Source organism: Bos taurus, chromosome 3, assembly GCF_002263795.3.
Source record: "Bos taurus isolate L1 Dominette 01449 registration number 42190680 breed Hereford chromosome 3, ARS-UCD2.0, whole genome shotgun sequence".
Lineage (NCBI taxonomy): Eukaryota > Metazoa > Chordata > Mammalia > Artiodactyla > Bovidae > Bos > Bos taurus.
In genome coordinates, this window is record NC_037330.1 from 9,325,220 (window position 1) to 9,352,907 (window position 27,688).

The 27,688-nt window shown below is 51.9% G+C and overlaps 2 protein-coding genes across 5 annotated transcripts in view; one reads left to right on the forward strand and one right to left on the reverse strand.

Moving 5' to 3' along the window:
* Positions 1–28: 28 nt before the first annotated feature.
* NCSTN (nicastrin) lies at positions 29–25,313 on the reverse strand. 3 transcript variants are annotated; one of them, XM_059884153.1, is made up of 17 exons: positions 25,186–25,280; positions 23,638–23,742; positions 21,176–21,299; positions 20,630–20,751; positions 20,074–20,219; positions 19,159–19,309; positions 18,583–18,692; positions 18,194–18,346; positions 17,434–17,538; positions 17,176–17,253; positions 16,159–16,331; positions 14,293–14,395; positions 14,089–14,184; positions 13,520–13,607; positions 13,094–13,248; positions 12,637–12,849; positions 29–110 (listed from the first exon to the last, which is right to left on the reverse strand). In XM_059884153.1, the coding sequence occupies exons 1-17, from the start codon at positions 25,268–25,270 to the stop codon at positions 66–68; spliced, it is 2,052 nt and encodes a 683-aa protein (XP_059740136.1). In that variant the 5' UTR covers positions 25,271–25,280; the 3' UTR covers positions 29–65.
* Positions 25,314–25,399: 86 nt separating this feature from the next.
* Positions 25,400–27,688, forward strand: part of COPA (COPI coat complex subunit alpha) — a 44,073-nt gene continuing 41,784 nt past the window's right edge. The window contains exon 1 of one of the 2 annotated variants that reach the window (XM_005203443.5): positions 25,400–25,528. In XM_005203443.5, coding sequence (XP_005203500.1) covers positions 25,489–25,528 — 40 coding nt within the window. In that variant the 5' untranslated portion in view covers positions 25,400–25,488. The remainder of the gene's footprint in view (positions 25,529–27,688) is intronic. The other variant, NM_001105645.1, reaches the window with a different exon arrangement.

The window sequence follows — 27,688 nt, forward strand, 5'->3', positions numbered from 1 at the left end:
AAAGCTGGTGGCGGGAGGGGCAGGAAGGGCCTGGGGTGGGGAGGTCTGCCACTGAGCTCAGGAAGTCAGAGCCACTTCAGGGTTCCATGGTCAGGGTTCTGGTCGGGAGTCTGGAAGAAAGAAGGGGAAATGAATAAGGTCAGAGGCAGGAAGGAGGGGACAGCTCAGAGATGTGGAGCCAGGAGGAAGGTTTAAGATGGGCTGGGAGGGGGAAGGTACTGTAAGCTTGGGGAAAGGACAGCAGAACAAGGGGAGGATTGGGGGTGGGGGGCACAAGATAGAGGAGCAGGTGGCCCCAGGGTAAAGAAGTAAGAGGAAAGCTGGAAAGAAAGGAGGAGACCCAGAAAGTCAGCAACTGAAAAGGAGGAGAACCGGTGAGAAGAATACAGGGCAGGATAAAACTAAACAAGGGGATTAAAGACCTACATGTAGGACCTAACGCTGTAGCTCCTAGAAGCAAACGCAGGGGGAAAACTTCATGACGTTGGACTTGGCAATGATTTCTCACGTATGACACCAAAAGAACAAGTAACAAAAGCAGAAATAGACAAATGGGACTACATCAAACTTAAAGTCGCCTGGGTATCAAAGGACACAATCAGCAGACTGAAAGGGCAAGAATATTTGCAAATAAAGGGAGAGAATGTTTGCAAATAATATGGATGATAAAGGATTTATATCCAGAGTATTATGAAGAACTCCCACAGTTCAATAAAAAAAAAAAAACTTGACCAAGAAATGGGCAAAGGACTTAAAAGACATTTTTCCAAAGATGATATACAAATGGTCAGCAAACGTAAGAAAAGATGATCAACGTCACTAATCATCGGAGAAACGCAAATCAAAATCACAATGAGATGTAACCTCACACTTGTTAGGATGATTATTGTCACACACACACACACACACACACACACACACACACACACACACACACCAGGGATAGGGAGACATTGGAACACTTTGCCCTATTGGTGGGATTGTAAAATAGTGCAACTGTTTTATGGAAAGAGTATGCAGTTTCCTTTAAAAATTAAAAATAGAAGTACCACATGATCTCACAATCCCACTTCTGTGTATATGTCCAAGAGAATCGAAATCAGGATCTTGAAGAGATGTCTGCACCCCCATGCTCACTGTAGCATTATTCACAATAACCAAAATAGGGACACAACCCAAACGCCCATCAAAAGATGCACGGATTAAAAAACGTGGCATATACTCACAATGGAATATTATTCAGCCTTAAAAGGGAAGAAAATCCTATCACCAGTGCTACAAGATGGAAGAACCTTGAGGACATTATGCTAAGTGAAATAAATCAGTTGCAAAATTACAAATATCCTATGATTCCACTTCTGTGATGCAGCTAAGTAGTTCACAGAAAGTAGAATGATGCTTCAGAGTCTGAGGCCAGGAGTATGGGAGGTATCACTAAAAAGTTACAGAGTTTCAGGTTTACAAGATGAAAAAGTTCCCGAGCTCTGTTTCACAACAACATGAATATACTTAACATTACTGAAGCATACACTTAAAATTTCTAATTTTATGTTATGTGTTTTTATCACAATAAAAAAATGTTTAATAATTAAAAGGACAGAGGACTAAGCAAGACTGGAGGAGCCACAGCTCCAAGAGAGATGGGCTATGGCTCTAAACCTCTCCCAGTTGTGAGGGGAACGTTGCAAGCCTTGGCCCTGCCAGCCCCTCCCTCCCAGGGCCCCTCTCCACCCTGGCTGCTTCCGGACGTGTGTGTGCAGGGGTGAGGGTGATAAGCACGCAGATTGCCCTTTGTAGAGTGGACTGGGGCATATGGAGCTCAGCACTGCTACCCAGCTCAGTCCTTCCCAGCCCCCAAACCCCACACAACAGGACCATAGCAGACATCAGATCCTACCACCCTGACCACTAGAATCAGGGGGGCGTAGCTCCTTTGGCAACAGTCCCCCTGCCCAAGACAGCCCCTTCCTCCAGCTCTGTCATCAACACTCTCGACCTTGCTGTTCCCTGGCCCTTTTGGCAACTGTGCAAGGAAGACTGGGGAATGGGAATGTAATCAGCTCTCCATTCCACATCCTCTCCCAGCTCAAGGGCAGTTCAGAGATGGTCTGCAGAGGAGGATATGGATAGCTTTTAGGGACCTGTGTTTGGGGCTTGGCTAAGGTTTATTTGTCTCTGAGAGCAGAGGAGGTCAGGGAGAGGCAGCTGGAACATGGCCCAGGAAAGGCTGAGGAAAGGGCTTCGCTCTGGGGGAATGTCAGGCTGAAACAGCAGATCGCTCATTGTGGGCCCTGCGGACTTAACTTCCAGAAACAGAAGCACAGAGGCTCCTTCGCCATCACCGTCTCCCCTTCCTCTCCAGCCTGAGTTCTCCTGCCTGAAGCAGACCTTCACAGGGGTCAGGACTCGCCAGCCTTGCCCCGCCCCACCATGCAGAAAAGAGGCTCAACCTAGTAGCTCACTAACAGTAAGCTCTGAGGGTTGACGGGTGTGAGATCATCACCATCTGATGCATGTACACACACAACCATAACACAAAACAGAAGAAGGTGAGTGCTGAAATTTAGGCGACAGCGTAGGAGGCCCTGAAGTCAGCACCTCCCAGTATGTGTTAATGCTGCAACTCCCCACTCCATGCTCCAGGAGTTCAGTGCCGGGTTCTCCACACCAGTCACAGCCCGGTTCCCCCTCTCCCTGGCCCCCACATTCCTTCATCCCTGATCACTTTACCCTTCCTTCCCCCAGCCCACTCCATCTGCTTCCAATCTGACCCCAGTCCCATTTCCACCTGCCCCACTGTCCTCCCCAACTCCAATCTGCACAGCAGCGTCTATTTACCCATCAAGTCAGTCCTCGCCCCAAAATCCACTTCTGCTCTCAAAGTTCCAGGCTCCGAAGATCTGCAATTCCAAGCATCCGGGGAAGGACTTCCTGCCCCGCTTCTGCCATCCCCAGCCCCACTGAGAATGATAGGCACAAAGAGTCCAAGGGGAGAAGTGGGTAAGAGGGAGGTCCAGGGATGCAGAGAGACACAGCACGAGACAGAACTAGAGGGAGGCTCTGGGAGGGGACTTGAGCCAGAGAGTGGGAGGGACACGCCCAGCCTTCCCAGCCCATGGTTCCCCCTTTACCTAGGAGGACCCTGTGAGGGGATCCAAACTGGCAGGACAGGGGGCCAGCGCTGACAGCCCCAGTCTCCTCTGGCTGCTCAGAGCTCATCCGTCTGCAAAGTTACTGACCAGCTTTCTAGACCTCTCCAGGGCAGCGTGGCATGGCTGTACAGGCTCCGGGGCAGATGAGAGGGGTACACATGTTGGGGATAGAGGGCCCAGGTGGTAAGCTTAGCCAGGTACTGGGGCCACCCACACTCACATGCACACACACACTCACAGACACACACCTGAGCTGGCCCAGCCCTATGTATATATATGGAGATACACACACACACCCCCAGCTCTCCATTGGCTGGCCCAGCCCCCCTTTCTCATCAATATTAAACAGTCAGGCCAGGCAGCCATTGGCAGAGAGATCTGGGAACCCCCCTGGGAGCTGGGGGCGGGGGCTGGCCCTGAGGGGGGCGGGGAGTGGGGGAGCAGGGACATCTGTTCTCCATGCATATTTCATAAGCAAGAAATGGAGAGCTGGGGAAGGGGTGGGGCTGGGGCGAGAGCCAGGGCAGGATCACAGATGAACCCCCTCAGTCTCTCACACCAGAGGCGGCAGGGACAGAGGCCCCTGGCAAGCCAGGTTAAACCATGGTCCCATTCTGAGTCCCAGCTGGACTATGATAGCCCCTTCCCGTCTCCTTTTCCCTGGGAAAAAGACTCCCCAAGGTACTAACAGGGAAGTCTAGAAAAGAGCAAGTGGACAGCACTAAAGCATGGAAGAGGACCCTAGAGTCCTTACCCTCACCAAGCTCTCATTCTTCGTAAGGCTGGCTCCCACCAGCCCCCTTGCCAGCCTACCTGGGACTACTGTTCAGGCCCCTGCCCTCGTCACCCCCTGGGACTCACTGCACCCTCTTATCGCAGCCCCCAGCCTCCCACCTATCCCATCACCAGAGGAGGAGTGGGGTCAGATGCCTGATGCAGATCCTATGAAGAGTTTTTCTAGGCTGGCTGGCCCCATCGGACCCACTGGGAATTGGGGACTCTCAGGAGGAAAGAGGTGAGGCTAAAAGGAGCAGAGCACAGGAGTGCCGAGAGAGGAGGAACCGGGGTGGGAAGGACACTGGCGGAGGAGGGCAGGCACCTAGGCAGGCGGCAAGCATGCTGGGGTATCAGATGAGCCACGCAGAACACCAGCTATAAAACAATATGCAAATGGGCATTGATTGAGTTCACATCAATAGCTCAGCTGCCTCCAGTCTGGGTGTGCATGTGTGTGCGTATCTGAGGGGGTGTGTGTGTGATGCAGGGTGGCAGGAGCAAGGGAGCAAGGGAAGCACCACAGAGAGGCAGTAGGCTATGCTTCAGTACCTAAAGTTCTCTTCCCCAATCAGCTGTTGAGCGTCTTCACTGAACCTTTGTGAAGATCCAGCAATGAACCGTGGCTGTGAAGACTCCCAGAGACTGTATGCTACAGTGAAGAAAGCTCTGTCGGCTGTGTGACTTTGGACAAGTAACAACCTCTTGAGCCTTAGTCATGTCCAATTCTTAGCGACACTCTGGACTGTAGCCAGCCAGGCTCCTCTGTCCACAGAATTTTCCAGGTGAGAATGCTGGAGTGGGTTGTGATTTCCTTCTACAGGGGATCTTCCCGACCCAAGGATTGAACCCACATCTCTGGCATCCCCTGCATTGGCAAGTGGATTCTTTACCACTAGCACCACCTGGGAAACCCTCTTGAGCCTCAACCCTTCTTTTCTGTAAAATGGGGTTAACTATAGCTGCCGCTTAGGTTGCCAGGGAGATTAAGTAAGATAATGCATGTCATAGGCCTGGACCTTAGTAGGTGCACAGCCTACCTTCAGGCTTCTGGAAGCACCTGCCATTTCCCTGTTGCTGATCAACCTCTTCTGGGCTTTCTCCAGGGTAAGGCATTCCCAAAGGGGAGTCCTGTAATTCTTTCCCAAGCTCCCCCACCACCACCCCCACTCCCAGGTCTGGGAGGTGCCAAATCCCACCTGGGCAGGCCCAGACAGGTGCCCAGGCGCCAGCAGATGGGCTGAGCTGGAGGGGAAAGGAGGTTTGAGGAGGGGGGCTGGGGGGCAGGGGATCAGGTGGCATCTCAGCTCTTGCATCATCATTGCCATGGCGCTGATTAAAAACCAATCTCTACCTAATGAGCCCCCAGCAACAACAATCCTACCTCCCCCACCCTCCTGCCCTCCACCCCATCCAAGGAAATTGGGCGACTAAGAGATTCAGAAGAGAGTGTCATGGAGGAGAGGAAAGATATAGAACGAGTGGGAAATGGAGAGGAGACAGAGGAAAGGAAGCGGGAGACATGGGGAGACACTGAGACAGAGAAAGGATGAGAAAGCAGCGTCGTCAGGGCACAGACACGGGAAAGATGCAGAGGAGTGGGAAGACTCCTGATGGGGAGATGGAGGGGTAGGGGGGACAGAGACCAAAGAGAGAAGATGGAAGCAGAGCTGCCAGGCTGCCAAGGCTTTGTGAAAGACTCGGGGATGCAAGATATAGGGGGACAGAGATGTGGGGAGAGACATGAAAAGAGGAGACGGTTAGGGAGACACAGAGCTGGGTGAACTGCGGATGTGGAGAATAAACAGATATTCAGGGATGGACAGAAACTGATGCTGGGAAAGTCTTGAGGGCCTCTGAGACAGCATGGAGATACACAGACACGAGGGAGGCAGAGCGCAGAGGGTTGTGAGGAAAGAAAAAAATGAGTGGAGACAGGGAGACAAGGCGGGGAGACAGGACAAACGGAGTGAAAGTGAGGACGTTACTGACACGGTCAGGCCTGGCTTCAAGGGTGAGACGGCGAGAACAGCAGAGCCTGGAAGGACCCAAGAGGCAGAAAGGAACCGTGGTAGGGTGGAGATGGGAGACAGAAACCAAATCCTGCTCCCAGCCTCCTGCCTTGTAGGCAGTTTGGCTCAGATACAGTGGCTCTGCAACCTCCATCCCTGGAGCACCCGCCCAGGCTGTGCCCAGCGTGAGTTGAGGGCTGAGGGCACAAACGGGCAAGAGAGTGCTCCAGGACCACCTCTGCCTCCTCTGCTGTCCTTCCAGGATCCTGCACTTTGGAGCCTCCAGCCCCAGTCTTCACTCACAGATCAGTTTCTGTTCCTTGGGAGAGCAGCTAAGAAGAACATAAGCATGTGATAAAGGGCTTCCCAGGTGGCATTAGTGGTAAAGAACCCACCTGCCAATGCAGGAGACACAAGAGACACAGGTTCGTTAATCCCTGGGTCAGGAAGATCTCCTGGAGGAGGGCACGGTGACCCACTCTGGTACTCTTGCCTGGAGAATCCCACGGGCAGAGGAGCCTGGCGGGCTACAGTCCACAGGGTCGCAGAGTTGGACAGGACTTAAGTGACTTAGCATGCACGCATGCGCATGAGATGGTCATTGTGGTTTATTTGCTAATTCACATCCGACTCTTACGACCCTGTGGACTGTAGCCCTCCAGGCTCCTCTGCCCGTGGGATTCTCCAGGCAAGAGTACCGGAATGGGTCGCCGTGCCCTCCTCCAGGGGATCTTCCCGGCCCAGGGATCCAAGCCGGGTCTCCTGTGTTGCGGGCAGATTCTCTACCGGCTGAACCACCGCGCGGTGATGAGGAGCTAAAAACAAGCCGTGGTGGGCAGAGCTACTAATTCCACTGAGCTTGGGGCCGGCAGACCGGGTCCGAGTCCTGGTGATCTTGGGCACATCATTAACCTTGACTGAACCTACGCTGTCATCTGTGAAAGGGTGACACTGTCACCTCCCTCACAGGGCTTTTGTGCCACTGCGCATGGGGAAGTGTTAGGCCCCCTAAGCCCTTAGGGCGTGCACTGTGACTCAAAGGTGGCAAGAAGCTTCTCTGCACATGTATACGAGGCATGATGACTGAGGGAGGCTGGGGGGAGCTTGGAGGTCAGCCTGGGTTGCCAGCAGCCCCAGGCCCTGAGGGGGAGGAGAACCCTGGGAGTTGTTTAAGGGCCTTTGCTGTGTGGGGGGCAGGAGGATGGGGATGGGGGTGGGAGGGTCAATGTGGCTCTCTGCCTTCATTGCTGTTTTGCATTTTATAAGGCATTCACTTTTTTCAGATTGTTCCTCACCATCTCTTTTCATCACTGCAGTACAGGCCTGTGAGGTAGGTGGTGAGGGAGGAAGTGGGGGTGAGGTAGGGAAGACACAGGGGCAGGGGCCTGCTCCTTGAGGGTGGGGGTAGGGCCTGGAGAAGCTGGAAGCCGTGGGTTTGGCAGGAGAGGGGGTGACATATGTGGGGAGCCCTGGGGACCCAACCAGGCAAGCGACTGGCAGGGAGAGCAGACGGCGTTAACCCTCGCTGTGCCACACCGCCGGACCCTTCCCCAGGAGTGGCTGGGGGGCGGGGCTGTTATCAGCTGTGCTCGGGGTCACAGGAGCCTCGGGCAGGAGCCGCTGTGTGCCTGGGAAGCAGCGGCTGTCTTGGATCTCCTTCCTTCCTTCCTTCCCTCCCTTGGCTGCTTCCAGGAGCTCTCCCTCTGTCTCCCTGTCTCCACCCCTGTGCCCCGAGGTGACAGCGGGTCTCTACCACCCTGGCGGACAGCAATCTGTCCCTTTCTCTGCCGCCAGCCCGCTGGAAGCCCCTGCGCCCTCTCTCACCCCCGACCCCCTAGGCCTTGTCGCCTTTGTCTTCCCTCCTCTCTGCTCACCTCTCCCCAGCTCCAAGCCCATCCTCAATCTCATTAGGGCTTCCTCCGACCACTGCCCACCCCCCGCCCCCCGCAGCCTCTCCTACCCCCTCCCCCATCCATCTGTCTCCCCCAAGCCCTCCTCTTTGTGTCCACCCATCTGTCACCACCAGCTCTGCGCCCACTCCCCCTGGCCACGCCTGCCCGCCCGGCCTCTCTCCCCTCAGGCTCAGCTCCCTCGCAGGCTCCCCGGCTCCTTCCCTCCTTCAGCCCAACGAGGACTGCCTACTGCCACTTGCCCTTCCCTTCTTTCTTTTCCCAGATATCCTTTTGGCTCTGTTGTTCCTTCTTTCCCTCCAGTTTCTCTAACTCCTCCTCAGCTGATGGGGGAAGAAAGAGGGGACTCTGGGGTCCCGGCCCGCAGCCCCTGAGCAGCCAGCCGGCCAGAGCCAGCGCTGGTAACATTTACTCACAGTTGCATCATCTCCTCAGGCCTCCTGAGGTGCCCCCTCCCCTTCTGCCTCCATGGCCTCTCCGGATGGGGACAGGGGCTCCAGCTGCCCCCTTCACCACAGCTAAGTGCAAGCCCCTCTACCTTCTGAGTGTGGGGCTCCGGAAGAAATCAGATCCCACCTGACCCTGACCTTCCAAGGCTCTCTGCTTCCCAAAGGTCACTTCAGCAAGCCCCACCAAGCTTGTTTTGAGTTGGGGAGGCTGAGTTTCAGGATGGCTTTTCTACCACCCCACACCACTACCCACAGTCATCTGTCCCTGTGTTAGAGGGCGATCAGCCCCCCACTCCTACCCAGGCCTCCCTCTCCCATGGGAGAACTTTGTAACCACCTTAGAAAGCTCGTGAATCAGCCAACCCTTCAAGCCATCCCCTGCCCTGAGGGGTTTAAGATGAAAGGGAAAAGGGAAGAGAGGTGGCCAGAGCAGGGCAGGGCCTCAGATGACAGCCTGGTCTGACTGCACACAGATGAAAACACTGGGGCCCAGAGAGGGGAGTGCCCTTTCCAAAGTCACACACAGCACTGGAGGTATTTGAAACTCCTCCCTACAAGCCTGCCCAGAGCAAACCCTCCATCCTCTGAACTCAGGTAGAACCTGTTTATAGCACTGATTTTGCACGGAGCAAATACTGCCTGGCCTGGTTATTTATCCCATGCTGCCATCAAGACTCTGGATCCCAAGTCTCTATGGGAAGTTGCCGTATCTCACACTCTTTTATGATGCTGGGACAGAGTGCCTTGCCCATTGTCAGGCTCAATAAATGTTTATTACCGCTGTAGCTGCCAGTGCAGATATAAGAAATGTCTCACACAGCTCTAATATGCTGTGGAGCCTTCAGCAAGCCACGTCACTCCTCTGAGCTGCCGTTTCCCCATCTATCAAATGAGTTAGACCATAAACACAATTCCTAAGGTCTTAGTATATGGTCCCTGGAAGAAACAAAGTCCTTTTGAACAAGGTGGGATGTTGGTGCAGAACACTAGACTCTGGATGGGAATACGTCCTCCCAGGGTGCGCCTCTGGGAGCAGTGACCCGGATGTGGGAAACAGGAGAGTAAACCCTCTACTCGGAGAAGCTGGGAAGAGAAACCAGGGAACAGCAAAGCCTTCGGTCTAGTCTCCAGGGACCAGGCGTCTCAGAGTGGAGACAGGACAGACTGGGTCCCGGAGTAGGGTAGTCAGTTACTCAACTGTGCACAAGGGTTGAGTGGAGGAGGCGCAGTGTGAACTGGCAGTGGGTAGGATGCAAGGAGAGAAGGGAAGGAGGCAAGGTGCAGGGAGGGGATGACAAATTTTAGAAGGCACAGGACTGAGCGGGGCCTTGGACCGAGAGAAGAGGGAGGCTAAGGAGTTAAGTCTGTGGCCTTACGATGCTGCTGGTCAGTCCTGTGTGGTTTCCAGGACACAGAAGGAGCCAGGGGAGGAGTCAGACTGTGGTCTCAGAGAAGGGACCCCAGTGAGGGTCTATGCCCCTTCCATGGAGCCCACAAACCCATGTTCTTTGGTTTTGTAAGTTTCAGGGAGAGGAGGGAGTGTGGGGTAGGCATAGTGTGGAAAGCAAAAGACAAGCTTCGCTGCAGATTCCTCCCCAGGTGGCAGGGACTGACATCCTGTATCCTTCTCTCCTGCCCACCCCGTCCCTTGATTCTTCCCAACCCTCTGCTTCCCTGTTCAGCCCCCTCACTGGTTCGCAGCCACTTCCCCACTTCCCGAAACTGCCAGCAGGATGAGGGAGCTTAGTGCTCTGTCCGCTGGGAGACCTGTTGGCCGAGGGAGGCGTGGAGTGGGCCCAGGCGATGGTGGCAGCTGTGCTCAGCTCCCGCCAGCATGGAGCAGCTTCTCCAGCTCAAACCGGGAGGGGTGTGGTGGAGGGAAAGCGGCGGGGTTTATTTCCCCCACGGCCCCAAACCCCAAACAGCCCCCTGAGGGAACTTGGGAGAGAAACCTCGAGAAAAATCACCTCCTCTCAGCAGGATTTGCAAAGGTAAATAGTTCTATCAGGAAACTACGAGGAGTGCTTAGGACTCTGAAAATGGCCAGTTCGTTTCCATCTCTGCTGTCTTCACGCACGTTGGAGACAGGCTCTTGGCCAACAGTGAGGGGAGAAGGCTGGCTTCAGGCGCCACTCCTGCAGGTTCGCTTCCACGCTCAGCTGATTCAGCCCCTTCCCAGCAACATCCAGCAGCTCTGCCATACTCCCGAATTCTGCCTGTGAGGACCCAGGGAATTCGAGTTCCTCCCTAGCACACAGAGATCCTTTCTAGAAGCCTGTAAGACTACTCATTTTGGTCTACAACATGCCCACTGACGGAGCCCAGACTGCTTAGCATGCCACCCAAGCGTCTTTGTGACCTGCCCCAGCCTCACTGCCTGTTTCTATGGCTCAGGCACACTGAACAACCTACAGTTCTCAAACGTGACCCATGCCTCTTCCTGGCTCTGTGCTTCCACACCTGGTGAGCTCTAAATCGCTGCCCAAGGGCCTCCTCTCTGCAGCTTTCTAAATGCCATCACACTGCCCTGAACCCCTCCATGTGCTGCCAGAGCACTGTGGAGAGGCTGCGATTTCTCCATTTACTGCACCTAGCTGTGAGTGTTTCTCCCTTCACCCCAGACGTGAGTTACTCAAGGGTCAGGGCTGCCTGCTGTACTCCCTTCCTCTCTGTGCCCCAGCTTGGGTATCAGATAGGGAAAGAAATGTCTGTCAAACGCAGAGTCGCAAGAAACTGTTCACATCACTCTCACGAGAGGAAAACCAGGGGTCAGAAGGGAACTCTTCTGCTAGAGTGTCTGTGGTTTTTGACAGTCATACTCCTGGGGCCCTCTGGGGACTGAGAAGAAAGCACGGGAGGTTGCAATTCTACGTCTCTAATCTAGGGTCACAGAACAAAGGGGCTGGGGAAAAAAATAGGTAATGGTACGGGTTGTGTGGGGCAGTCTGTTTTAATGAAACTCGCTATTTATATATTTACATACACACACACATACACACACACAAAGAAAAAAAAGGAAACAAAAATAGATATTACAGCATAATAAAAATTACAAATGAGTACTGTGGGCTGGAGGTGGGATACCCACCCAGCAGCACAACCCCCTGATGTGCCATCTAAGGGCCTGGAGACGGGACAGCTGGAGGGAGACAGAAGGCTCAGCCCACAGATGGCCCTATCCTCCTGAGGGCTTCCTTGTCATTTGTTCCTGGCATTCAACCCTTCATGTCCTTCCTGGTCAGGAAGGGAGAGGGGGGAGCAGGGAGCATGGGGAGGTACAAGCAGGAAGGAGAGAGAAAACAGACGCTGAAGAAGGGGAAGTTAGGGCAGGCAGCTCTGAACCACCATGGGGCAGGAGTCAGACAGGAGCAGGAGGCTTCTATTCATCATCCCAGGATCAGGCAGGGGCAAGGAAGAAGGAACAGGGAAGAGCAGACAGGAAAAGGGAGATGCGGGCGGTGGGTGACTCGATTATCTCTCACGGTCTCTTTTGGGCAGTTCCGCTTTATGTCAACGTCAAGTCTGAGCCAGGCCCAGAGAGGTTCCATGACAAACTAGTGGTTTATGTCCCAGTGGGACAGATGATCTAGGAAGCGAACTGCAGAGCTGGAGGGAAAAGCTGGGGTCCTCTTCAGTAAGACACAGATCCTGGTTCCCGGGGAGTGATGAAAAGGACATCGGCTTTGGCATTGATGCAGTAGGTGACGATGAGAGAGAAGACAAGGATGCCGAAGCCCACTATCAGGGTGATAAACTGCAGGAGGGCGTGGGCAGGGGAGGAGAAAGGTGTTCTCAGAACTCCAGGCAGCTGTGGTAACTGCTCGGGGCGGGGAGGCAGGGCACTAGAATCCTGGAGCTGGCTCTAATCACCAAGTACTGAACCATGACAGGCAACATCTCCCCAGTCTGGGGACTCAGCCTCCCCATTTGGAAAGAGGAGTAAAATACCTCTGTCCTTGCTTTTCATTTTTTACTTAGATTTTAAGCATCCTGAAGGCAGGGCCATGACCTTGATTCTCTGGTGGCCAATAACGTGATTGTGACCGGTGCTCAGTAGGCATTAGAGCAACGTTCTAGCTCCGGTAGGTGGGTATGCCGGGCAGCAGTGGAGCTGGGGAAGGGCTCATACTGTCCCCTTGGGTCTCCACGGGTGCACACGGCCAGGACGAACACATACGCAAACTGTCCGTGGGGACAAGCTTCCTAACGGTGCATGCTGGCTGACCAGGGACAGACGTGCAGCAGGTTTTGGGGGCAAATGGGAGCTAGCAGGGGTAAGAGACAAGAGGCAATAGAGAGAGGTCAAAGAGACCTCTGCCACCCACCCTCCCCATCTCACCTCCAGCTCTTTGCTGGCTATCAGAAATATCCGGGCGCGGATGTCTTTCCAGCGGCTCTCGGTCCACGTCGAGTATTCGGTAGAGCCCCACTGCTTCAGTTCAAAGGCAGGGGACAAGGCCCTGGCCAGGCGTGCCGTGGAACGCACACACCGGGGGAGCCGGTCCGTCTCATTGGCGTTCAATGGGCCCTGAACCCAGGTGTACTCGTACAGCTGCACAGGACACAGGCCACAGCAAGGGGCTGACGCAGACCTCTCTCACCCACTCCCTTCACCGTTTGGTTAGTCCGTTTTGACCCAGGCTGCTGCCTCTTCAGTACTCGAGTTCAACGGGCTGCATCCCTCCACCTCTCCACCCCAATCCCTTGGGTCCAAGCCTAGGAGATCCAGCAGCCTTCCCAGTGGAAGGCGGGTACAGGGGGCCCTGGGGTCACCTCTTATGTCCACTACCACTCACATCCTTGTTTTCAGTGGGGACTTGACTCGGGTCCTGGCACTGCTCTCGGGTAAGGTCAATCACCTTGCCGGTCAAGTTGGCCAAGGCATACTGTACAACATAAGTGGCATTGGTGGGGCTGGAGACGGCGATGTAATGCTGAAGAGGCCCATCACCTGGGCGGAGACCACAAGGAAAGGGGGGATTCAGTGGGTGGCGGGGGGCGGTGGTGAGGCGCAGATGGGCAGGGCCAGAGAGAGCCCAAGATTGGCAGCAGCCAGAGAAGAGAAAGTCAAGAGAAGAGAATCCAACAAATTTCAGGAGGAGGAGAGGAAAACGGGGGGCAAGAAAATAGGAAAAAGAAAGAAGTAAAGATTAAGTCAAAATGATGACTTTTTCTGTATCCCTTCCCTTGGTTAAGGACTCCACCCCACGCCAGGTACTCACCCAGGTAGGACCTGAGGTCCGGCCTGAGGATAGACTGGAACCATGAGTTGTTGGCTCTAACCAGGAACCCATAGAGCAGGCGGGTAACCTAGGATGGGGATATGGGGGAGACTTGGAGCCCAAGCAAAGTTTTATTAGTAGAGATTTCCGTCATGGGGTAGGAACCAGATTGGCCAGACACTGGGGTAGGGAAAATGGTGGCTGGTGAGAAGACAGATGAGGCCCGCTGGGGGAACGCCCAGGGCATCAGCGGTCCTCACCCGCACGTCCAAGCCTGCTAGATGCCAAGGTGCGGGAGACCAGGAGGGGACCAGGATAAAGGATGCGGTAGCCCACTGTGTGCCAGGGAAGTCACTCAGTCGTGTCCAGGTCTTTGCGACCCCATGGACTGTAGCCCACCAGGCTTCTCCATCTGTGGAATTTTCCAGGCAAGAGTACTGGAGTGGGGTGCCATTTCCTTCTCCAGGGGATCTTCCCAACCCAGAGGTCCTCCATTGCAGGCAGACGCCTTACCGTCTGAGCCACCAGGGAAGACAGACAGAAAGGAACAGGGGCCCACTTGCTCCTACCGTGTGGGGATCAGCCTGTATGGTGTCATTGAAGCTGGCTCCTCCTGCGAGCCGGTATAGGGCGCGTGCCAGCACCGTGGCCACACCTGCCAGAGCCTGCGGGAGGAGAAGAGGGGCTGAGTGGCCCAGATCCCCTGACCCCCAACACGAACATGTAAGCCTCGTGCACTGTGGTCCCCGTGCTCCCCCCAGCCCGGGCGCTACCTTGGCAGTGTCTGTCACAAAGTTCAGGTCCTCTTCAGGGCTCTGCCCTGCAGGGTAGGTCACATTAATGTTCTCAGCAGTGTCGTAAATGCTTTGGTAATAGCTGCCATGAAAGCCAGAATGAGCGTTGGCTGCACTCAGCCAGGGCCCAGCCCTTTCCTCCCTCCACTGTCCCTCCTGTAGGAACTTGGGGGTCTCATTTTTCCTCATCCAAGGATGAGGGAAGAGAGAAAATCAGGGTCCCACATTGAAGAAGGAACAGAGGATGGGGAAGTATGAGCGCAGGTGGGAGTGCTTGAATACAAAGACTTGTGTGACCGACAAGACAGAAGAGGCAAATGAGACCAAAATGCAGAATCTGCGCCTTCCTGGGAGGTCCTAAAACATCAGCAACACTTCTGTGTCATTTGGGTCAGAGATACAGAAGGGTGGCTGAGAGCACGCATTATCAGAGCAGTCGTATGATCGTTTCAACGCACATTCATAGTGAAGGTGGCTGGGAGCAGAGGGTGTCGAGCAGGCTTGTCCACAGACATGTAACACTACACAAGGTCAAACCACCTCAGTACTCATTGGAGCCCCAAGGAGGCAGATCTCAGAAGAGAAGGTAGGAGGAGATAGCTCCCAGCCTCTACCATCACTGAATAGCCTGCTCTACAAGGAATCAAGTCAATCACATGGTCAAGTCCAACGTGTGTTCAAATGATGGATCACCTCTCACCACACAGCAGTACAGAAGATAGGTTTGGAGAAGAGAGCTGATCTTACGTACTGGAACTTTCACCACCCCAAATAAATGAGAAGGTGCTACTGAGCACAGGCTGGAGAATCAGAGCTTATGCATTTTGACTCAGAAACTCACTTGGGGGTTTCCCTGGTGGCTCAGTGGTCAAGAATCTGCCTGCCAATGCAGGAGACATGGACTTGATCCCTGGTCCAGGAAGATACCACATACCATCACCAACTAAGCCCCTGCACCACAACTACTGAGCCTGTGCTCTAGAGCCCAGGAGCCCCAGCTACTGAGACCACACACCACAGCTACTGAAGCCCTCGAGCCCTCGAGCCCGTGCTCCACAACACAATGAAAAGCCCATGCACTGCAACTAGAGCGGTCCCCACTCGCTACAGCTAGAGAAAAGCCTGCAGAGCAACAGAGACCCAGTACCACCAAAAAAAAAAAAGTAAGTTAAAAAAAAAAGAAACTCACTTGGCCTGTTGAAGGGAGGCTGGGGGCCTAGCAATCCAGCCTGAATAAAATCCCATTGCCCTAGGCATCGAGTTAGGGGCAGTTTAGGGGTGTCAGGACTGGCAGAAAAGTGACTAGCATGGCCTTGCCCCGTATCTCTGGAGCCCCCTCAGCTGCAGGAACATTTTCACACCCACACTGAACCACACGCAGTTGCCACACAGTAAGAACATGTGACATTTCAGGGTGAGTACCGTCTGTGTCCCCGGTGGGCCAGCCCCGGGCAGGGACAGCTCCATGTCCTCCGGCCACGGGCTCCCCATCACCACTGTACTGTGCATTTGTAACGATGCCCTCTGCTGGCAGCCCTGGGGAACTCGGGCCCCCGGAAAGCATGGAGAGGTGGAACCACGGGTGAGGAGTACCGAGCTACAAAGGGACTCAGCTGAGGACTATTTTCTAAAATGAACATCTCATCCAACAAGAGGGTCGTGTGAGATGAGAACAGGACACTGAACAAAGAATACAGATTGACCTGCGGTTCTGGAGAGGATGGCATGGGGACAGGGGCGGGCAGAGGCTCCTCTTGACAAAGGGACACTGTCCCTCTGCGGGCCTCAGACTGCAGAACAGACCCTCTTCAGGAATGACAAGGAGGCGGGCTGGGCAATGCTTACAGGTTATGGAAGGAATCAGAGTGGTCAGCAAGAACAACGCCAGAGACGTTTCGCGCTCGAAGAAATCGCTGCAGAGAAGACGGTGGCAGAGGCTGGGACTGATTCAGCCTCCTGAGGACGACGGTGGGGACACCAGCGCCACTCTGCTCCAGGGTGCTCAGGAGCACCTCCACCTGGGAGAGGAGGGGCATGAGCTGACGGAGGCTGCGAGGGGAGGAAGCAGGAGGTCCCTCAGTCCTGAAATGCTCCCCAACTTTCAAAGCAGCCCTAAATCCGCCTGGATCTAAATCCTGCAAGCCTTTTGGGATCAAGCCTCTCTGGATTTTCCTGCAGTGTCTACTATCCTGCTTAAATCACCACACAAAGAAGGAAGAGATCTGTGGTTGTTTTTTTTTTTTCTTTTCCATATTTATAGGTAAACCCAACTGTCCTCAGGACATTGTCTTAGCCGATGTCTTACTAATTATTTACTGTGCAGAACTGGAGGAGCAAAAAATAATACAAAACAGTGCTGCGTGCCATACCAGTAGTCCAGTCTAGGCTGTAAGAGGAAGGGGTGATAGTGAAGCTGGGCTGGCAGGAAGAGGACCTCAGGGATAAAACAGAGCTATAGCTGTACTTTGAGGGAGGGAGGGTCTTGAACAAGGAGTGAGGGAAGTGGAAAACAGTTTGGGTAGGGAGTCTGACACAGCCAGGAATGGGGCAGGGTAAGCAGGACAGCCGGGTCCCTGGGGTAGCAGGGAAGAAAGGAGACACTCACACCCTGTCTTAAGTGGGCAGTGATAGCTCGCTAGGTACCAGATGATCAGAGAACTACCCATCCCAGGGAACAGTGACAAGAGCTGAGCTTATGGTTTTCCCAGGGAACTGGAACAGGTGGAGAGTTCACCCTTTTAGTCAACACCCAACCTAAGGTCCTGTCTCACACGCCCTGGAGGCCGGTGGGGATAAGGCCAGGGCAAGCCCATATTTTGAGCTGCTGAAACAGGAAGTGAGGGGGAGAGATGCTCAGGTTACCTGGTTTAGTACAGTTTCATTTTTCTGAGACATGGGGTCGGTGTGCATCCAAAGCTCTAGTGAGTTTCTTAAGGCCACCTGGAGGTAAGATGAAGGAGCAACGTTTATAATTAGTCTCCTCTTCTGGCCCATACCAGGAAGAAAGGAGTGGGAGCAGAGGTCAAGGGAAGAGGCGGCAGTACCTTCAGTGAGGATGAGGGAATAGCTGAGGGAAAGCTTTGAGGAGGCAAGGAAGAGGGGGGAGGAGACATGCCACACCTGTCCCAGCTCCACAAATGAGTCAATGTTTTCTAGCTGCACAGGAAACTTGCCATTCTCCATGTCGTAGACCATTCTCGAGCTGCCAATGTAGTCAAAAGTTTCCTGAGGGGCACAGACGAGTGGGAAAAGGAACAGAGATCCCAAAGCATGAGGGCAGCCTCAGTGACCCAGGGCCAGATCCTCAGAGCCCTAGGCACAAAGGCTACTACTGTCTGCGTTATCTCAACTGCTGGCTAGCCGAGTCACTCGACCCTGCCCTCCTCCCGACCCCGCCTCCCAGCTGCGGCGAGGCCTCACATGTGTGTGTCACAGGACTTCCTGAGCCCAGACATGGGGAGAGCAACAGTGCATAGGCCCAAGGCAGACACCAGCTGTTATGTGCCTGCTTCTTGCTTCTCCCCTCACCTCCACCCACTCAGCTACAGTTGCTGGTTCCCCTACTCCGTGGCCAGGCTGTGGTGGCGGTAGGGAGAAGCAGGAGCCTCAGGGCTCCTGGGTGAAGGAGGCAGGGGAAGGGTGCACAGAATAAAATAAATAGACTGCACCAGTGGGGGAGTGAGGTAGTCGGCAGTTTAGCAATTCTGGGTCAGGGTGAAAATGCTTCCTGTGATGAGGGAGCCTGAAGGGGAGACACGTAGACTTTTCAGAAGCTGAATAGCAACTGGGCCAAGCGCTGAGATCTTCCCCACACCACAGCCCCTCCCACCTTTACCACCTGCTTCTTCCCGCCATCCCACCCCAGCGAAAGAGCCCTCACCCCTTGGAAGAAGACAAACATGACGTTGCGGGGCAGGGTGGCCGCATCAGGTGCCTTCTGCAGGGCTTCAGCTGCGGCCAGCTGCGTGATGAAGGAGGCCACGGCGCTTTCAGCCCCTGGGGCCACGTTCCAGAAAAAAGAACGGCTGTCCAGCTGGATGCAGCAGACAAGGCAGAGGGGGTGCACTTTGAAATTGGAAACTCGGGCCAGATCCTAGTCCCCCCTTCCCCTGCTCTGGCCAAGAAAACATCCATATCCTGGGGCAATGGCTAGACACCCACAGTCCAGATCCTGCTCTGTCTGAGGCTCCCCACAGTAGCAACCTAGAGGCCTGACAAGCCTGTCCTCTCTGTGGCAGTCCTGCCCACCCTGATCGGGCCAACACTCACTCGAGTGGCAGCCACCACCACCCTGTCGTCGGGCTCCAGTGTTCCAGATGTGTTTATAGGCTTCAGCAGGCTCCACACGTTGTAGTCGGACAGGGGGTCGCAGACGATTTCTGAACAGGACACAGGGAGAAGGCGGCTACGGAGGCGGCCTCTGACCAGGGCCCACGAACTCTGCGAGTCACTTCTCCGGCTCCGTTCTTCCACGTTGCTTTCTCTGCCGCTGGAGACAACCTACCTCGATTTGTGTGGAACCGGTCCCGCTTCTTCCGCCCTATGCTTCCTGCTCTGCCCAGCGCCCCCTGCTGGGCCCACCCTGCCCCTACAGCGGTCTCAGCCACGCTCGCTGGCCGCCTCTCCAATGCTCCCTGCTCTGCCCAGAGCCCCCTGCTGGGCCCACCCTGCCCCTACAGTGGTCTCAGCCATGTTCTCTGGCCGCCCCTTCTGCCCACCTGATGTTCCCTGCTCTGACCAGCGCCCCCTTCTGGGTCCACCCTGCCCCTACAGTGGTCTCAGCCACGCTCGCTGGCAGCCCCTTCAGCCCACCCCGGGCAGCCAGCTCGCCCTGACGTGCCCCACCTGGGCTGATGCTGAATGAACTCTGGATGAGGCTGCGCCGCATGCAGGTGACGGTGCTGACGACAGCGTGCATGTGTGAGAAGAGCTGCATGGCGCACAGCGGGAAGGCCGGCGCTGAGCCGTTCGGACTCAGGTTGTGATCTCGGTAGCACTACATGGGGAGGAGGACCCTGGTGAGGCTGGAGCTGTAGCGTCCCTCCCACACCCAACAAAAGGAGGAGGGCCCGGCTCCATCCTTCAGCCGCTCCCACATCTGTCCCTGAGCTACAGGACTGTACCCTGTCTGGTACAACCACAGGGGCTATAAGGTCAAAAAGAACAAGTCACCAAGAGGTGCCAAGGGTCACAGACTCAACGACTTAGCTGGGGCTGATGAAATTACCCTATACCAAATGGCCTGGTTCAATATGGAGCTTTGGTCACTGTTTCTAATGTGATTTGCTGTAAACAGCACCAAACTGGGAGATGAAAAAAGCAAATTCAAGACAGCCTGGACATCAACTCACCATTAAACTTTTGCACAAACCTCTTAACTGCTCTGTGTATAAAAATTAGAGAATATTAGCTTAGAATTAGAGAACACTAGAGCTAAAAAGAACTTCAGAAATTACTAAACTGAATCTCTCAATTCCTAGTCCAATGCTCTTACCATACCGTGTTCTTAGTCATGGCTCTACAGCTTATCTCATATTGAACATTCTTTATGTTTTGTTCTAGTCTAAAAGCCTTTAATGTTATACTTTAAGGCAGAAGAGAAATAGGAGAGGGGAATATGAAAAAAATAAACCTCTTGGCTCTTCTTGGAGCAACGGCCTTTCAGAGGGTAGACTAGTACAATGAGGCTCCCTCCAAACAGGAGGAGAGCCTGACAAATAATTCTAAGTAAGAAGTGCTAAGAGCTGGCAGAGTCATTACCTGCTTAATGACATTAGTTTCATTTTCATCTTCAAGAAGAAAGATGGGGAAACTGAAGTCTTCATAAGCCAAGCCGTCACCCACCTTGTTCCACTGAAAGGCTCTGCAGTGAGCAAACTGTGACCCATAAGAGTTGGAGTAAACACCTGAAAGGGAGGACAGGGGATAGGATGTTGGGACACCAAGCACTTAGAAACCAGGTAAGGGAGGATGGCTAGGATATCACAGGTTTGGGACTAAGAGTTCCAGAGGGAGTGACTCAAAAAGAAGCAAGCATCAACTTCTCATCACCTACAGTAAAACAGACACTGTATCAGGGACCCCTAGGATAGCCAGTTGGGGATCTGAACATGTGACAGAAAGGGAGAATGGAAGGTAAACAGGATAGGGGAGCAGGAGACAGAAGAGATGAGTGGCAAAGACAAAGAAATCCTGTTTGGCAGTTGCTCACCATACACACAAACACATACTCCTTCACAACCTCCAACCCCCAGAGAACGAAGCAACGATGAGCTCTGGGTGACAGCAGTCTGCCCTGACCCACTGGGGCTCTTACCAAACCCATCATTGGGACACTGCACACTGGGAGAGAAGCCTGAGGCAGGACTGGGCTTGGCTAAAGACACTGCAAGACCAGCAATTCGGCCGGATCTCCCCTTCAGCTTCTCCATCACATCCCTGGAATGGGGCAACAATGCCATGAACGAAGGGAGGGAGATTATCAGGCAGCCTGACATCCTGCCCTCTAGGGTAGAAACAAATGCAGAATTAGGGGAATCACCACTGCTGACTCATTTCTTGTCTTTTCGGTCTTTTAGTTTCTGAACGAAAACTATGACCTAATCTGAGCTCAAGGCTTCATCTCATCTACCCCTCTCTGTACATCCCTTTCCTTCCTGGGGTCCTTACACACCTAGAGTTCTACTTACAAGGTCACCGAGACTCCTTTTGATGGCTCATCTTTTGCTCTGAGCACCAACCCACCCCCTGCCTGGCGGGACCAGGGAAGCTGAGGGCAGTTTACACTCACAAGCTGGAAGACTGTTCCCTGACTCTCCCCTTCTCTGGATGCATTTCCCCAGCAGGAACACCGAGTTCTTACCTGGTAAAGAGTGTGCCCTCTAGCAGAACCACGTAAGGGGGGTTAGGGCCATCAGTCAACACCCACTGCAGGTCCTCTTCCTTCTCTACTACATGGATAACCCCTGTGTCCCCACTAATGGAAGCTGCCAGGATAGAATGAGTCAAATTAAAGCATCCACAGCTAAAAATTCTGACTTTGCCTTACTGATTCTGCAGATTATTCACCACCCCCACCCCCACCCCGCCCCGCCCCACTTCCAAAATGTCACAAGACGTTGGGTTAATGCAGCCAACTCTAGAGTGAAACTGAAGGGCAGAACTGCCCTGGTTCCATCGGAAGATTACTAGGAAAGAATGGAGGACAAAAGAGCTCAGAAGTCTTACTACAGGCCTTGCTTGTTAAATGTCAGAAAGGCTCTGTGATCTTCATTTTCTTGTCCTCTTCCCTCAACCTCACTAAGGCTTATATATGAGATTCTGTAGCAGTAGACACCAAAGTTTTTAAATATGTGTTTTCTCCAGAAAATGACAGGCTCTAGACATCAAGCTTGGCGTTCCAGCACTAAATCTTCCTTTGTGCAGATTTCCGTGCCCTCATAGCCTCCATGGATCTCCATTCCTTTGCCCTATTTGGGTAAGACTTCACTTGCTTTTGGTCAGTTTTGGGTAAGGTTAAATCAAGAGGTTCAAGGAGATCTGTAGAACAGAACTTCCCAAATGATGGTCCTCAAAGAGATTAGATGTGCTGATATTAAAAGTCCTCTCATTTCTGGGGACCAAACATCTCCAAAGAGCTTGGCTGTTCACCCCAGGCCAGGAGCAGACACATATATTACCCCAGGATGCTTTATGGATAACTTGGAAGTATCTCATTTTATACGGAAAGAGTTAAAGAAAAGGAAAGGAAAGAAAGCTATAGATTACCCCTTTTGAGCACCTTTAAAAGGGTCCAATTGAAACAGAGCATTAGAAACAGAAAATCAAATCTAGGTCTTTTACTCCAAATTTAAGAGGGTGTAGCTTGCTCAGGATGGACAGATATGAAGTAAGATTTAGAAATAAGTAGGCTGAAAAGGAAACAAGATCCTAATGAGGAAGTGGCCAGAGACCAGCCCCTCCCCTCTTGCCTCTCCATATTGGCTCCAGGCTTTATCTCTACAGGCTACTGCTTTGCTTCCCACAGGGCTGCTCTAAGGACATGTAGCAGAACGACTCAGTCCCAGAGGAGATATTGTAGAGCTCAGCTTCAGGAGGATGGGAGCCTCGCTTTTTGCACTAAAGTGGAGTTCCAGCAAGACCATCAGTACAGTCTGATCTCAGTCCACACTGGACCTGGCTCCCTTCTCCTCACAAGCCTAATTTAAGAACAAGGTCCAACAAAAATTTTAACTGGAGCTGTTTGGAACCAGTTAACGCACTCCCAGTACTTGCTGTAACAAGGACATGGATAATTAACACAGGATATAGCCAGGGGATGGGTGGGTAGAAAAACAGTAATTGCCACCTTGAGCAAGTCCTTCACTTCCAGTGTCTAGTTTTTTTTACAACCAAATGAGGTTTCAGACAATTACAAAGTACTGCTGAGACGGCACTTAGCATCACCAATAAACATCTATTAAAGGTGCTCTGACTTTCAGCTTTGTGCACTTATATTCTAACCATTTTTACGAGAATGAACAGATTCAGAGGGAACCAATTTGATGAAGAAGCCAAGATCTGACTCTGAGTTTCCTGCTTCCCTGTAAAAAACTACATTCTACCAAAGCTACTATCCAACAAACAAAATCTGAAGACAACAGGTTAAGTAGCAAGGAACTGGAGAATTCGGCCTTTTGATTACAACTTTTTTCCCTCATAGTTTTATAACCATATCACGTTGACATGGGACACATTTACAAAACACAAAGACAAATTTAAATGCTTTATTATTTCCTCTTGCAACTATTTGGCTTTCTCAATGTCTTCTTCTTCAAAGGGTTCACTGCCTTAAAGAAGCTTATTTTGGTTCCAAAAAGAGCATTCAGAGTGCAGATGATGACTGGACTTCATAGAGTATGAGGCTTCTTCTCCTAAGAAAGAGTATGGCTTTCTACCTAACTTACTGGGTGGTTAAGAGTCCTAGATTAGAACTTAGACCACCAAATCCAAGCTTCATCACTGACCAGCAGGACAATCTTGGAAGTTACTCACTTCTCTAAGTCTCTGTTTCATATTGGTAAGATGCGGGGTAATAACAGGGGCTACTTCATGAGGTTGTTGTGATGGTTAAATGATATGCACACATAAGAAGTTTAGTATGTAGTATTTCCTCAATGTTTGTTCTTATTAATTACCTCGCCTGGTTTGACCAATGGTTCTCTACCACCTACTACCCTCATCGCCTAGTTTGTGTTGAGGTTACCTACAAGACTTGAATCATTACACCCAGGGCACAGACTGAAATGTCAACAGCCACGAACACAGTTCCCAATCTCAACTTACACTGGCAGCCAATCTGATGAGTAGCATTAAGCAGACGGACACAAGGAGCTGTTTTATTTAAGGGGATGTAGATCTTCCTCTCCACTGAGTTTCCTTCACACAAACCTGATCAGAAGATAAAAAATGTAAGAAGAAATTGGAAGACATTGGTGCTAGCCTGTCATACCACAACTAGGTTGAACAGTTTTGGGTATATCATACTTCCCAAAATGGGACTGATGTCTACCCTTCTCACCTCCTAGGAACATTACTGGAATAAATAAATGCACTCAGCTATGTACCACAGAGGGTTGCTACAAATCATAAAGCGACTGACACTGAAGCTTAAAGAGAAAACACTTGATTCATCAAAGCAAAGGCATTTAGCATTAGATGTACCTGCTTCTGGTTGCATACTCAACCACACTTCCATTTTTCTACTCTGTATATACATCACTAATTAGTTAATAAACTGGTGCCAGTCTAAGAATATAGATTACAACAACAACAAAAGTCTCCCTGAGACATTTTCCCAGGAAATCTGAACAGAACTGGGAGAAAACTTATGCCATATACCCTGTCAGTTAATTTAATATTAGTAAGTAATTTGTGTGTGCCCACAGTGTGGGGCAGCTAGTTTTCCCTTTGTTGTTGTTGTTTAGTCACTAAGTCTAGTGCCACTCTTTTGTGACCCCATGGACTGTAGTCCCCCAGGATCCTCTGTCCATGGGATTTCCTAGGCAAGAATACTGGAATGGGTTGCCATTTCCTTCCCCAGGGATCTTTACCGACCCAGGGATCTAATCAGCGTCTCCTGCATTAACAGGCGGATTCATCACCACTGAGCCACCAGGGAAGCCCAGTTTCTCCTTTGGAGATCTTTAAACAAACAATCTCAATTTGGGGGAAGGTATCATCATGTCTATAAACAGGCATGTTTGCATTTTAGGCCCTCATATACCAGAAAGTAAATGCGTGTAGGCAAACACCTGTGCACATTATAAATGCCTAAAGTTCGTTGAGTCATTATTTCACTGCATAAACAGTTAAGAGAACTAATATCTTACCTTAGTCTCACTTTATTAATGGGACAAACGGAGGTGAAGCACAGGGACGCGGGTTTACGATGGAATAAAACGAGAAAGAAATAAGGCATCTACCTTCCTTAGCGCCGCAATGCACCCACAGAACCAGGCGCTTTCATCTTAAAAGTCTAAACGCATTGGAAAGAAAGCTGAACTCTTAACACTTGTCCTTTCTGATTTTGAGTGGGGTGGCTGGGCCGTGGGGGAAACGATGTATCCGGACAAAGTGGGAGAGAGTTGAGCTGGAAGTTCAAGAAGAGGCCTGGAAGAGGAAATCGGGAGACTTGACCTGCCGCGGGGGAGAAGGGACCCTCAGGTCCAGGCAAAGGGGGAACTTTTGTCGTAGGAACGAAAAAGAGAGGATTTACAGGGTGGGGGGACGGAGGGGCTGCGGGGACCAGATGGGAGACGGCAGCCCTCGCGGCTGAGCAGATCCGGAGGGTTCTCCTTACAGACTGGAGCTCACGGGCAGGGGAGGCCTCACCTGCCAGTAGGACGCAGAAAGACAGAAGGCGAAGAAGACTCCTACTTCCCGGGTCGGCCACACAGCCGCCCCCAGCGGTGGCCATCTTGCCTCTCAGCTGAGCGGAAGCCTCAATTCCCACCTTCTCCGGCAGTGGCCTCTCTAGGCCAACCCTGGCTCCGTCTCTATGGCCCGGAGCTCCTGGGGCCGGAAGTTCGTATCCGTGGAACTTCCGGGAGTCGATGCGGAGGGACGCTGACGTGGAGGCAACCATAGGGCGGCAGGGAGTGTCAGGACTCGGATTAACAGCTCGGAACCTGAAGGATGCTAACCAAATTTGAGACCAAGAGTGCGCGGGTTAAAGGTAATGGAGATTAAAAGAGGGAGCGCGGAGGTTGGATGTCGGGGCAGCCCTGTCACTGCGGAAGAGAGAGGGAAGATTTAACGGGCTGAATTGGGCCCACCGTACGAACCTAGAGGAACCTGAGACAGAGGGAGGCTATTAGGCCTGGCGGGCGATTCACCTGCAGTCCGGTCGCCTTTAGTGTGCCCTTGGGATTTGGTTTAACTGCAGTGTTAACGCACCGCAGGAGGTTCGTTTGGCTCGCCCCCTGTTTCTTTCTCCTCCCCTCTCCCGGGTCCTGTACTGCTACTTTTATTCTCATCTCACAGCTCTATACAGTCAGGAAAAACAGGACCGGGAGCTGACTGTGGCTCAGATCATGAACTCCTTCTTGCCAAATTCAGACTAAAATTGGAGAAAGTAGGGAAAACCACTAGACCATTCAGGTATGACCTAAATCAAATCCCTTATGATTATACAATGGAAGTGAGAAATAGATTTAAGGGACTAGATCTGATAGACAGAGTGCCTGATGAACTATGGACGGAGGTTTGTGACATTGTACAGGAGACAGGGATCAAGACCATCCCCATGGAAAACAAATGCAAAAGAGCAAAATGGCTGTCTGAGGAGGCCTTAACAAATAGCTGTGAAGAGGAGTGAAAAGCAAAGGAGAAAAGGAAAGATACAAGCATCTGAATGCAGAGTTCCAAAGAATAACAAGGAGAGATAAGAAAGCCTTCCTCAGCGATCATTGCAAAGAAATAGAGGAAAACAACAGAATGGGAAAGACTAGAGATCTCTTCAAGAAAATAGAGATACCAAGGGAACATTTCATGCAAAGATGGGCTCGATAAAGGACAGAAATGGTATGGACCTAACAGAAGCAGAAGATATTAAGAAGAGGTGGCAAGAATACACAGAAGAACTGTACAAAAAAGATCTTCACGACCCAGATAATCACGATGGTGTGATCACTGACCTAGAGCCAGACATCCTGGAATGTGAAGTCAAGTGGGCCTTAGAGAGCATCACTATGAACAAAGCTAGTGGAGGTGATGGAATTCCAGTGGAGCTATTTCAAATCCTGAAAGATGATACAGTGAAAGTGCTGCACTCAATATGCCAGCAAATTTGGAAAACTCAGCAGTGACCACAGGACTGGAAAAGGTCAGTTTTCATTCCAATCCCAAAGAAAGGCAATGCCAAAGAATGCTCAAACTACCACACAATTGCACTCATCTCACATGCCAGTAAAGTAATGCTCAAAATTCTCCAAGCCAGGCTTCAGCAATACGTGAACCTTGAACGTCCAGATGTTCAAGCTGCTTTTAGAAAAGGCAGAGGAACCAGAGATCAAATTGCCAACATCCGCTGGATCATCAAAAAAGCAAGAGAGTTCCAGAAAAACATGTATTTCTGCTTTATCAACTATGCCAAAGCCTTTGATTGTGTGTATCACAATAAACTGCAAAATTCTGAGAGAGATGGGAATACCAGACCATGTGACCTGCCTCTTGAGAAACCTATATGCAGGTCAGGAAGCAACAGTTAGAACTGGGCATGGAACAACAGACTGGTTCCAAACAGGAAAAGGAGTACATCAAGACTGTATATTGTCACCCTGCTTATTTAACTTATATGCAGCGTACATCATGAGAAATGGTGGGCTGGAAGAAGCACAAGCTGGAACTAAGATTGCTGGGAGAAATATCAATAACCTCAGATATGCAGATGACACCACCCTTATGGCAGAAAGTGAAGAGGAACTAAAAAGCCTCTTGATGAAAGGGAAAGAGGAGAGTGAAAAAGTTGGCTTAAAGCTCAACATTCAGAAAACGAAGATCATGGCATCTGGTCCCATCACTTCATGGGAAATAGTTGGGGAAACAGTGGAAACAGTGTCAGATTTTTTTTTTTGGGGGGGGCGGGCGGTGCTCCAAAATCACTGCAGATGGTATTGCAGCCATGGAATTTAAAGACACATACTCCTTGGAAGGAAAGTTAAAACCAACCTAGATAGCATATTAAAAATCAGAGACATTACTTTGCCAACAAAGGTCCGTCTAGTCAAGACTATGGTTTTTCCAGTGGTCATGTATGGATGTGAGAGTTGGACTGTGAAGAAAGCTGAGTGCCAAAGAATTGATGCTTTTGAACTGTGGTGTTGGAGAAGACTCT

Excerpts from the sequence above, each read along its gene's own strand:
- NCSTN (XM_005203495.5), bottom strand. The coding sequence starts at position 25,270 with ATGGCCACCGCTGGGGGCGGCTGTGTGGCCGACCCGGGAAGTAGGAGT. Across the intron at positions 19,310-20,073 it reads AAACTAATGTCATTAAGCAG|TGCTACCGAGATCACAACCT; the intron begins GTAATGACTCTG and ends CTCCCCATGTAG. Across the intron at positions 12,052-12,636 it reads TAGCCAGCAAAGAGCTGGAG|TTTATCACCCTGATAGTGGG; the intron begins GTGAGATGGGGA and ends GCCCTCCTGCAG.